Here is an 11,749-nt window from a genome sequence, read left to right as displayed (position 1 = left end):
TCATAACAAGAAAAATTTGAATTCAGTATCGACTCATAGTGATAAGTAGGCAGTATGAGAAGCATTCATAACAACTACTTCTACACAAAACAAGGACTCTATTATCGCAATTATGATACAAAAATTTAATTAACAAATCAAACAAACATAAGCGGGTTTGCATACGCGTTGCTGAAACGAATACAATCATTGGCAGGAAAATATTACCATCCTATCGAGCGTCCTTTGACGCAAACGCAGAGCAGCGACACCTTCTTGGCTTGACAAGACATGAGAAACTATTGGCTTGACAAGACCTGAGAAACTATTGGCTTGACAAGACCTGAGAACCTATTGGCTTGACAAGACCTGAGAACCTATTGGCTTGACAAGACCTGAGAACCTATTGGCTTGACAAGACCTGAGAACCTATTGGCTTGATGAGAAACTATTGGCTTGACAAGACCTGAGAAACCATTGGCTTGACAAGACCTGAGAAACTATTGGCTTGACAAGACATGAGAAAGTACTGGTTTGACAAGACCTGAGAAACTACTGGTTCGACAATACCTGAGAAATGATTGGCTTGACAAGACATGAGAAACTACTGGTTTGACAAGACCTGAGAAACTATTGGCTTGACAAGACCTGAGAAACTATTGGCTTGACAAGACCTGAGAAATGATTGGCTTGACAATATGAAATTTACTATTGGCTCATCAAGACCCACTGAACTATTGGCCTGACAAGAATCAAGGAACAAAATATATATGTACAAAAGCACAAACACACAACCAAACTATATCAACAGCAGCAACAAAATTATCATCAATATTAGGTCACTATATGTATACAAATTCATTAAAAACTACATATTTCTATCCAAATTAACAGAGGTTGAAATGTAGCTTAAGGAACAATTGTGATTCCTTCGTGAGCCCAGGCATTCCTCAAAATTGTCCAGAAAAAGTTCTTTATTCAGTTACTGATCAGTATTATTTTGTAGTATTAACACAGACGGGCGCCAGATAATTTTTAATTATCAACCCTTAATGTTATGTAATCTGGCGCACTTCTGGCGCCATGTTTTTAATTATTATCCCTTAATCTTATTCCTCAGTGTTATCGACATTGACGTACATCAGCTAATTGAAAGGCATTCTTCAGTAGTATAAACACACCGGTGCACCAGATGGGTAATTGTTAATAATAAAGCACTAATAAGTATACGGTAGTAATCAGTATTATTGACACTATGAGCGCCACGTCTTGGCGATGTAGGCAGCCATGGCGACGACAGCGACCCCGGCACACACTGACACAGCCACCTTGTAGACCACGTCTAGACCTTGCTGCAGCACGCGACCCTGCACACAAACATACACAAATAGACCCTGTGTCTACTGACTCACGTTACCAGGAGCCGTGGTATCAAAACTTGACCCCTCATCTACTGACAGTACCTGACCCCTCGTCTACTGACAATCCCTTACGTTACCAGGGTCGTGGTATCAAAACTTGACCCCTCGTATACTGACAGTCCCTCACGTTATCAAGGGCCGTGGTGTCAAATCTGGCAAAGTACATGTAACGGCTGACTTCTCGTCTATGATTGGTGATTTACCCTGAGAAGCTAAATTAATGCTTGAAATTGATTGGCTGAGGGTTATGAACTCAACTTCTCTTTAACTTCACTTCTAGTTTGTCTGTCTGTCTGTCTGCTACAAATCTTATAATCGATATTTAACACACTTCTACCTGTCCAATTGATCTGAAATTTGGCACACTTGTCTAAAGTTGGAGACAATGCATGAATCAATTGACAGAATAAATAATTTTATAAATTAAAAAAAAATTTTTCATTATTAAAAAAAATCAAAAAATAATTTCGTCTGCTACAAATCTTATTATCCATATATGACACAATTTGACCTGTCAATTGATCTGAAATTTTGCACAATTGCAAAAAGTCAGAGACAATGCATGAATCAATTGACAGAATAAATAATTTCATAAATTTGCAAAATTTTGATATTTTAAAAAAATTTTGAAAAGTAATTTTTGTCAATATTTGAAAATAAAATTAGAAATTCATTGTACATGTAAAACATCCAAGACACTGGATTGTTCAGAAGTGTTGTCTTTAAAAAGTAATTTTTAAACGCATATTATTGATAGTACAGCCCCAGATCTTCAGGTACAAATAGCGTTGAAGACAACACTTCATGTCTCCTGGCTTAAAGTAATTACCTTTTGTCCACTGACACTTTCCAGGCCTTTAAACACAAACATAATTACACTGATGAACACCTATGAGGATAAAACGAATGCAAAATTTAAAAAACTAGCAAAACCCCATTAAGCAGTTCAACTGCTAAGTTTTAAATGCACTAATATATACTCAGTTGACAGAAAGATCTTTCCAGCGAAGATCTCAGAATTGAACAGAATGATTATGCAAGTATCCAATTTACATATTTTTCTTCATCATCGCAGCGCGGCACAAACAAAGTGTACATAACTTTGTCCACTAAAGTTCGTGGAAAGTCTTACCCATCCTCCAGAGTTGTCAACCCACTGGCAGACTTTTTGGAATATGAAGCGAAGAGACCAGGTCATGAGCTGCCGTATGCACGACTGAAGACCGCGTCGTATCTGCAATCATTTCTCAACATCGTAGCACAGCACAAGAATGGTTATAGTAGTTGATTCTAGTAGATTAGATATACATAGATTATAGTTGATAATTGCTTAAAATAGTTATTATTGACTTACTTTATACACCATTATATTTCAGACGAACTACGATTAGCTGCCAATGATGCTAAGAAGAAGGTAGAAGCATCATTGTTACACACAATTACAGAGAAGTGAACGTATGAACATCCTAACAACACTGCCAGTCACTAGCAGTAACAGAGAAGTGAACGTATGAACATCCTAACAACACTGCCAGTCACTAGCAGTAACAGAGAAGTGAACGTATGAACATCCAACATCCTAACAACACTGCGTCACTAGCAGTAACAGCTGTCAGAGACACACCTGCGTTTTGGCGATATCGGCGATGAATGTGAACAAAGTGACGATGCGCTCCACCGTCACGCCTGGCTCTCCCTGTACCATTATGGCTCATCAATGTTAAGAAATTGGCTCAACATGGCACATCAATCATGGCTCATGATCATGGCACATCAATCATGGCTCATGATCATCATGGCTCATGATCATGGCTCATGATCATCATGGCTCATGATCATGGCTCATGATCATCATGGCTCATGATCATGGCTCATGATCATCATGGCACATCAATCATGGCTCATGATCATGGCTCATGATCATGGCTCATGGCTCATGATCATGGCTCATGATCATCATGGCACATCAATCATGGCTCATGATCATGGCTCATGATCATGGCTCATGATCATCATGGCTCATGATCATCATGGCTCATGATCATGAGCCATGATCATCATGGCTCATGATCATCATGGCACATCAATCATGGCTCATGATCATGGCTCATGATCATCATGGCTTATGATCATGGCTCATTAATACTACAAAATAAAGAAATAAACGACAAAAGTCAGGAAAATAGCATAACCTATGAAAACCAATGGAAACATGGATAATTTTGAATAAGGTTTGGCGCAATTGATGCCAAAATGTATAAATCTAATGCATTTATAGGAAATTGTGCTGCCAGGGCCCAAAAAATTGAGTAGTAGCCCAGTTTCCCAATGTAACCAGATTTTACATCATGAACAGTTTTAAATAAAACTAATACACATCAATACTTCCTGTTAACTTGGGTTGTTGGTGTTACATGGAAATATTAGGATACCGCAGATATAAGTAATTTATTATCTATCAATAAAAGCTGATCAATCCGAAATTTTAAAAATTTATGCTTTATATTTATTGATTGAATTTAGACAAATAGATTTAATCCGTTTTTTACTTAAAGACATAAAAGACACCATGGTGAAATGAGATTATTTCATTCAATATGTTTGTTCAACATTTCAGATACATGACAAAATAAGATTTATCACTGTGCAAAGTGTTAATTGAAAATAAGTTCAGCAGATTGTAATTATTGAGAATTTGATTTATATAGTGTAAAGCTCCTGATTCTAAATAATCATTACAAACAAAAAGGACTGAAATGCACTGAGTCTCTTAGCGGCTCAGAACTAACAAGTTGGCAGGAGCAAAAGATGGTTTCCAACAAAATATTGTTCTCATTATTATTTTTTATTACAATACTTGTCTGTGCATTCCTTGAAACGAATTTGGTTAATTTGTAAATTTTTTGGCTAAACATACATGACCAAATTTTTTATCTATTCATATGTGACCAATTTTTGGCTGTACATGACCAAAACTATGTTAAAAAAATAAATACTCATTTCTTTCATTCAATCCTAACATGGATGGTCCAATTTTAAAAAATTTGAATTAGTCGCAACCAGAGAAAAGTTTGGCCAAACAATATACCTACCTAGTAATATACATAAGATCCATTTCAATTTCTTGGAATACGTACTTGGATAAAAAACCATTGCAATTCATGAAAGAGAAAATATTGCCATATTTACAGAGAAGAGCTCCATGCAGAGGGCAGCAAAGTTTTCCCAGGTGATGTCCGATATGAGGACCTTGCTTGCCATGTCTCGTACTTTGGCTCGTTCAGGAGATGCCTGGAACGCATCAGCAATTTGACGTAACTTTGTACCTTCACGCATCAGCTTACAATCTCCATACCTGCAAATAAACAATTATTTAGACATTCTACCTTTTATCTACAGATATAATTACTGGTGTCAATGATGTTAATGCATAACAAAACCATAGCTGAAATTGCCATCAGTATATGAATGTTTAAATTTTAATGATTATATCAATATAACTTTTATACATAAAGTTCATTGTCACTTGTTTGCGCAAGAAAATTGATAATGTTCTTCTGTAGAAAATGACAAGCCAGGTCAAATGAAAGCAAATACATTTTTAAACGAAGCAGATTTTGAACATAGGTAGCCCCAGCAATTACGAGCAATTTTGACCATCAATCAAATGGGAAATTTTGTATATTTGAGAAAAAACTGAAAATTCACAGCACAATAATCATGGTGTCATACATGGTTTCAATTTTAAAAATCGCCCCTGATCCATAATCAATTGATTACATTTCAACCCAAGCTGTCACTAGTAGATATTGCGTCCTTTATAATACAGTAATGAACTCCAGTAATAATTTTTGACCCAAATTTTGGTACGGCCTGACAAAGAAAACTGGATGCAATAAGAATCAAGTGAAAATGTAAAACTAGGCTCGTTATTACAAAACAAAGTTCTAAGTGAATTTTCAGTGCATTGTTGCAGAAAATTAATTAAACTTGTTACTTGGCTGTGTCCCAGATTCATACTAGACAAGAAAATAACCTCCTTAGACTATGTACTGTTTTGGATGAGAAAATATAATAAAGCAAAAACATGCAAACTTGAGTGCAGACAGCCCTTTACCCCTGGAACTGAGCAATGTCAACAGGCACAGGGAGATGCTCCATGCTGAGCTCCTCTCTCGTAAAGTTGTACAGCAGCATTTGTGCTTCACGCTCTGTGTCCGTTTGGCTCTCAAGCATTTCCAGCTCTGCTGGAACACCTTCATTCCAAATGCCCCCGTTGCCTGCAAATAAAAAAATTATATTTTATTTATTTGCCTTCAATCAGAAAGACATTAATTATGATGCAGGGGCTGTTCACCTGAACTTAAGTTGCTATTGGAACATTGATAATTTTAGTTTAGATTCATTTTTCCTTCATTTCCATTTTACTTGAGGTCTTCAAATTACCAATAATGTTGGAATCCAACCAGAATATAGGTGTCTTTTTCCCTCTTTTCCAGTAGGTATTGCCACTCACATGCACCATGATAAGTTGGCCGAGGTAGTGTCGGCAGAGCCTGTGCCTGGTCACCCTCATCACGGCTATTACTGTTCAGCAAATGATCCTGTAACATTAAGAACTAAATAGTAACTCTAAATTCTTTCATGACAAAAAACTATATAAATTTGAAAAAAATGATAACTCCAGCCTGAATTAAAAAAATTTAGCAACACTAAACAACAAACTTACAAGTCCACTGTCACATGATCTCTGGCGCTGGTGTCTGCTTGCCAAGTTGTGTCTTGAGTGTGTGAAATATGATGAGCTAACACTTTCATCAGGTGGCTTGGCTGAAAATTTTTGTGGCATAGAAGTAACAGCAGCATTGGAGCTAGGCTTAAGATTTTGGTTAGGTTCAAAACTAGACAAGGGATGTTGGCTTCTTTCAACACCACTTGAGTGAAACTGGTCCAGTCTAGAGGTAGAATTATGGTTGAGAGACAGTCTTCTTTGCGATGCGTAATTTTCCCGTGGCCGCACTGATCTAGGTTCAGAAGAAGTATCCAGTTCAATATGTTGTCTTTCTAACACAGAATTGATAGGATGATCCAAAGTGGAACTGAGAGCCATTTGTAGTGGTGGTTGAAATCTTCTACTACCAGATTCATTCCTTCTTTCCTCCGAATCAAAAGGAGAAGAGTTATTGTATCGATTTGGTTGATCAGCCAAATTTTGGAGTTCATGTCGTCTCTGAATTGAAGCTTGCTGGTCCAAATAGTGCTGTTGATGAAAGTGTGAAAACTGTTCATATTGCTCATCATTGCTGTTTTCATCCATGTTATTGTTCTCCTCCATCAAGTCTCCATAAGTTTCATTTGCAAATGCCATTGATACAAAAGATGGCAATGGTTGAGGAGTATAAGGAGGGGTTGGCAAAGAAGGCAGGTTCTGATCGCAGTTCAAATTTATTGAAGGAGATTTGAGTGAAGAGCCAGTATTTGATGTCAAGATACCTGCTGGTTCAGTAACAATCACTGTAGATGACTGAAACAAACACTGGTCTACCATACAACTCACTAATTCAATCTTTTCTGCACCACTATGTTTTTCCTCATGAGGCCCAGCCATAGGTACTCAATCAAAATACATTGATTTATAGTTATATCATCTTAGTGATAATTATCAATAAACCTGAAAATTCAAATTACATGAATTAGATATATTGAATAAAATTTTTTATTACATGAAAATTCTTATATTTGAGGCTCCAAGATATTTTGGCTTTGCAAATGCAAACTCTAATCTGACATGTCTGATGATCAAGGCCACAAATATCCAGAAGTATGTAGTGCAAAAACCATTATGAACATATGAAGAACATGCAACCTTTTTTCTTCCTAATATGTCTTTGAGAGTCTGAAATAGAAAAATATTTTGTTGTATATACTTCATGTATCCGTTGAACAAATGGGTAATTTATAGACTAGATCACAGGCATGAAATTTGAATAAATCTTAGCAGAAACAGGGAAGTCTCTAATACAATCCATCTACAGTAAAAGTTTTTTTACAAGAATTCTTATAAGTCATGAAGCAGCATTTACAACCAAAAACATGCAAAACTAAAACAAAATAAAATTATATTGATAAGCCCTTTATAGCGCATTTTCTCATTTATGGAAAAAATGCCCTATTGTGCTTGTCATGTCCATCTGTCTGTTTGTAATTTCATGTGTTCATTGACTAGAAAATGCGATCTCTGTCACTCACTGCAGTGAGTACTGAGTTATATTTTTTCCTTAAAATGGATCACACTGGATTATTTTACAATTGCAGTTCCACAAGGAACAGAAGATTAGATACTTGCTCTGTGCATCAGTCATACCTCATCTAAACAACAGTGGAATTATTAACAATGTGCCAAATTAGCCATTCTTGTTTCACACATACCATATACAATTTAAAAGCACAGCTTGGAGTTTGTGTTGTGAGTGTAGGAGTGAATTTTTTCCCTATATGCTATGCACTATAATAAGATCAACAAATTTGTGCACAAGAGCAGCATCTGTCAGTCAATAAATTTTTAAATTTTGCATCTTCAACCTATGCTGTGTCTGCTAGAGTGCAGTGTGTAACTAAAAGGATAACTTTTTTAGACATGACTGACTAAAGCCATAATTAAACTATCATATCTGCAAGAATCCTACAAGGTGAATTATCTCCTATTTAATTTGAGCCTGTCTTTGGAGCCATTAAGTTCAATTGAAAAGCAGAAATTTGTCATTATGAATCCAACCAGGTGATACTACTATAATGCTCTGCAAAAAGCCATTTGCTAAGTTATAAAGGAAAGTTCAAGGTCAGGTTTTTTAATCCACAATTCCATGTTTACAAAGGAGTAATTTTGGGCAAGTCATGAGTAAATTTTTTGAGAATTAATGCCTTTTTCTTTGCTAAGAAAATCTAGTTTCAAACCAAAAACTCATTTGCCAAGCCCTGTAAGTATATTATGCCCACAGCACTCAAGCTGCCAGCCTCCAAAGTGGCAAACAAGAAATTTTTTTGTTTTGACCTTCCCTAAGGAATTCTTCTCTTCCCCTGTATAATATACATTCATAGGATATTGAATGAATTTTTCAACTAGATTCAGCAATTAGAAATGAACCAAGTCTAAGAAATTCCTTTTTTATAACTATGAGGCAGCTTCAAATAGAAATAATCTATTTTCTAAGCAAAAGTTAACCACATCTTTTGAGTGCCATCAAAACAGCTTTGTAACGGTAGTTATCATATGTGATATACTGTGATTGTGTTCATTAGACCATAGGACATACCGTAAAATGGAGTAACTTAGACCGGCAGGGTAACTTAGACCACTTTTCGTTTTTTTAACAAAAACCCCCACAACTCAAAAACTATTTGATATAGAAAAATTTTATCAATGGGCATCAAAGGCCTAATACTGAGGCTACATTACACAATAGAAAGATTTGAAAAGTTTGCATATCTAATAGGTTAAAAAATTAAAAATATGACCCATGAAAAAAAGCTATTATTTAAAGCCTGTCAGAGTACCCCCTCCAATTTTTTTATTTTTTGGTTAAATAACTCCAGGTTTTGATGCATTGTAGTAAAACTCTTCTAGTTACATATGCAAATGACAAATTTTAGGAAAGTGTCATAGTTTGTAAATGGGGGGCGCCGCCCCCAAATGGGGTAACTTAGACCACCTAATGTCAGCCCTGACGGGGTAACATAGACCGGCTTGGAAGTTAAAATAAAATTACCATATATAACATATTTTATGTTTGACAGCCTATTTGTTTTTTCTTTATGTTTCAGACTCTACAGAGTCTTATATATGGTAATTTTAACTTAATTTCCAAGCCAGTCAATATTACCCCATCAGGGCTGCCATTAGGTAGTCACATTTCCCTCATTATGGGGGGGCGCCCCCCATTTGCAAACTATGACACTTTCCTCAAGTTTGTCATTTGCATATGTAACTAGAAGAGTTCTACTACAATGCACCAAAACCTGGAGTTATTTGGAGTTATTTTACCAAAAATATAATTGATTTTACCACCCGGTCTAAGTTACCCCAAGAGCTGGGGTAACAAAGACCACCACTTTTTTTGAAATTACATAAAGACTATGAGAGGCAGGAGCCAGCAATTTATGGTGAATAAAGCTAGAGTATAGACCTGTATTTTGCATGTTTCAATTCAAGTTTAATTTAGCTAGTAAAAAAATGGCATCATTTATAAAAATAAAAGTAGTCTAAGTTACCCCATTTTACGGTAGTGGCATAGAAGAAAACTTTTGTAGCCCTTCTTCAAGTTCATTTTTGAGTTCAATAAGTAGACCAGCAGGTATAATGGATACTAGCATTTTCATTCCTTATGATGCCAAAAATATTGATTGAAATTTCGAGTGGACAAGACAATCAAAGATTAAATAATTCTCAAAATCTATTATTTGCTACTATGCCAATTTTGTCGGTTGTTGTTAGTTACCTGAAACTGCTGCTTGCGGCGCCCCAGCAAAATGGCGGCTCCAGAGGAGGGAGTGGAGGATCCACTTCAAGGATGTCGGAGGATGGGAGTGATGAGAGGAATGCCGCAGTCAGTCCAGGGTTAGACCAGAGGTCCAGTGGGTTTGCGAGGAGAGGTGTGATGGGCAGCTGAAGAAGTGATGGGTGGTGTGATCCATAACGCCACACTCAGGGCAGAGAGAGCTATTTGCTGTACCAATGCAGGTAAACTATGAGTTGAGTAGGGATGAGTAGAGAGCGGAACTGGGAAAGGGTGCTTCTGGCCACTCTGGGGAGGTATAGCTGGCTGGATGTGTTGGGGGGAGCAGGGATCAGCAACACCTTGCTGGGAGCCTCTAAGGACAGGTGAGAGGAGACAGCAGAGCTGTGCAGGGTGCAGAGGGCAGTGGAGTAGGAGTCGGGGGGGAGGGACCTCTCCTCCAGCAAGTGAGAGTCTGCGAGACCAACTGGAGGAAGCAGGTCTGAAGTGTCTGCTTCATTAGACAGAGCCCCAATGTCTGGGTGATGATAGGGTAGGTGGGATGGTGACTATGGTGAGGTCATAGGGTGCTGGCAAGGTACTGAGAGCAGAGCAGAGAGGTGTTCAGCCACGGGTAAGACCTCAGCTTTGCTGTACAGGTGTGAAGCAGAGGTCATTTGAAGAGATCCCATGGCTTTGTGGAGAGCAAAGTTCTGAATGATTTGCAACTTAAGAGATTGCCAAAGGAGAGGCATTAGGAAACCACACTGGGGCAGTATATATGATGAGAGACTCAATAAGGGCCTTGAAAGTCACAATGAGAGTTTCCTTCTCCTGATCCCAGCTGGTTCTGGCAAGATTTGAAGATGTTGAGGCATGTGCAGGCTGTCTGACATATTGCGAATGTGTGGAGAGAAGGTGAAGTGGGAGTCAAAAATGACCCCAAGGATCTTTGGGGTCCAACAGAGTGGAAGGTCAGACCCCTTCCAGCTAACATGAGGGTCTGTTTGTGATTGATGTATTTCTCAATTTCCCTTTTTGTAGGTGAAAAGTGTGGTGTTGGATTTGGGGATAGATACAGATGACCCCTTCCAATGAGCACATGCCGCCACATTGGATGAGTGGGAGGAGATGGCAGCATACGCATTGGCAATCTACATGGCCTCTGCAGCAGCTGTGAGGTCATCCGCATAGGAGGTGATTAAGGGGCAGACTGAGGGAAGTCTGAGACATAGGAGTTGAAGAGGACAGGCAAGATGACAGAGCCTCATGGCCGGAAGTTGTGGGACTCTCATGTGGACTGGACATGGGGATTGGGGAGGAAATGCAGCTGTTATAGGAGCACCTGGCTGACCTGCCTCTGATGTAGCAGATCAGCTAGTAGGTGACATAGTGGCAAACCAGATATTTTTTAGAATCAGTTAATTTTTAATTTCACATTTATACAAGATTCAAACCAATTTCTTATGTATGATAAGGCTGGGGATGGTATCCATGATACTTTACTATCAACCGGGGCTACTCAGGACAGATTTGATCGTTTTTTTTTTGTTAATAACTGTTAATAACTTCTTACGATGAAACATTTCATAAACAAATTTAGGCTCATTTTATAGCTCTTTGCGAGGGCTATCGAATGGCATTGTAAAAAAAATCCATATGCTATTCGTAAGGTGCCACACGCAAGATAAAGATTGTCCGAGTAGCCCCGTCAGTCAGGGCTACTCAGGACAATGGGAATAAAACTTCATTTCAAAACATTTGAAGCATGCAGAGCGTACTCATCCATTACTAACAGTAGTACTCTGAAGTCCTCTTCTTTCATTGTAGATGATGTAGAGGTAGAATAAATGACAT

The 11,749-nt window shown here is 37.8% G+C and overlaps 1 protein-coding gene across 1 annotated transcript; it reads right to left on the bottom strand.

Moving 5' to 3' along the window:
- Positions 1 to 620: 620 nt before the first annotated feature.
- On the bottom strand, positions 621 to 7,072 carry LOC108667205. Its single transcript, XM_018154199.2, has 7 exons — positions 6,130 to 7,072; positions 5,917 to 6,004; positions 5,518 to 5,680; positions 4,590 to 4,755; positions 3,025 to 3,096; positions 2,533 to 2,634; positions 621 to 1,346 (listed from the first exon to the last, which is right to left on the bottom strand). Exons 1-7 carry the CDS (start codon positions 7,006 to 7,008, stop codon positions 1,233 to 1,235), a joined length of 1,584 nt encoding a protein of 527 aa, XP_018009688.1. The 5' UTR covers positions 7,009 to 7,072; the 3' UTR covers positions 621 to 1,232.
- Positions 7,073 to 11,749: the final 4,677 nt, after the last annotated feature.

This window comes from Hyalella azteca, unplaced genomic scaffold, assembly GCF_000764305.2.
Source record: "Hyalella azteca isolate HAZT.00-mixed unplaced genomic scaffold, Hazt_2.0.2 contig8733, whole genome shotgun sequence".
Lineage (NCBI taxonomy): Eukaryota > Metazoa > Arthropoda > Malacostraca > Amphipoda > Hyalellidae > Hyalella > Hyalella azteca.
Note: the sequence above shows the minus strand (reverse complement) of the source record. Positions and strands in the feature narration are given on the sequence as shown.

What these genes read in the sequence shown, in the direction of transcription:
- LOC108667205 (XM_018154199.2), bottom strand. Translation starts at nt 7,008, where the DNA reads ATGGCTGGGCCTCATGAGGAAAAACATAGTGGTGCAGAAAAGATTGAA. An exon ending in TCTGCATGGAGCTCTTCTCT is followed by an intron (nt 3,097 to 4,589) that starts GTAAATATGGCA and finishes ATAATGGTACAG; the next exon opens with GGAGAGCCAGGCGTGACGGT. An exon ending in CCGATATCGCCAAAACGCAG is followed by an intron (nt 2,635 to 3,024) that starts GTGTGTCTCTGA and finishes AAATGATTGCAG; the next exon opens with ATACGACGCGGTCTTCAGTC.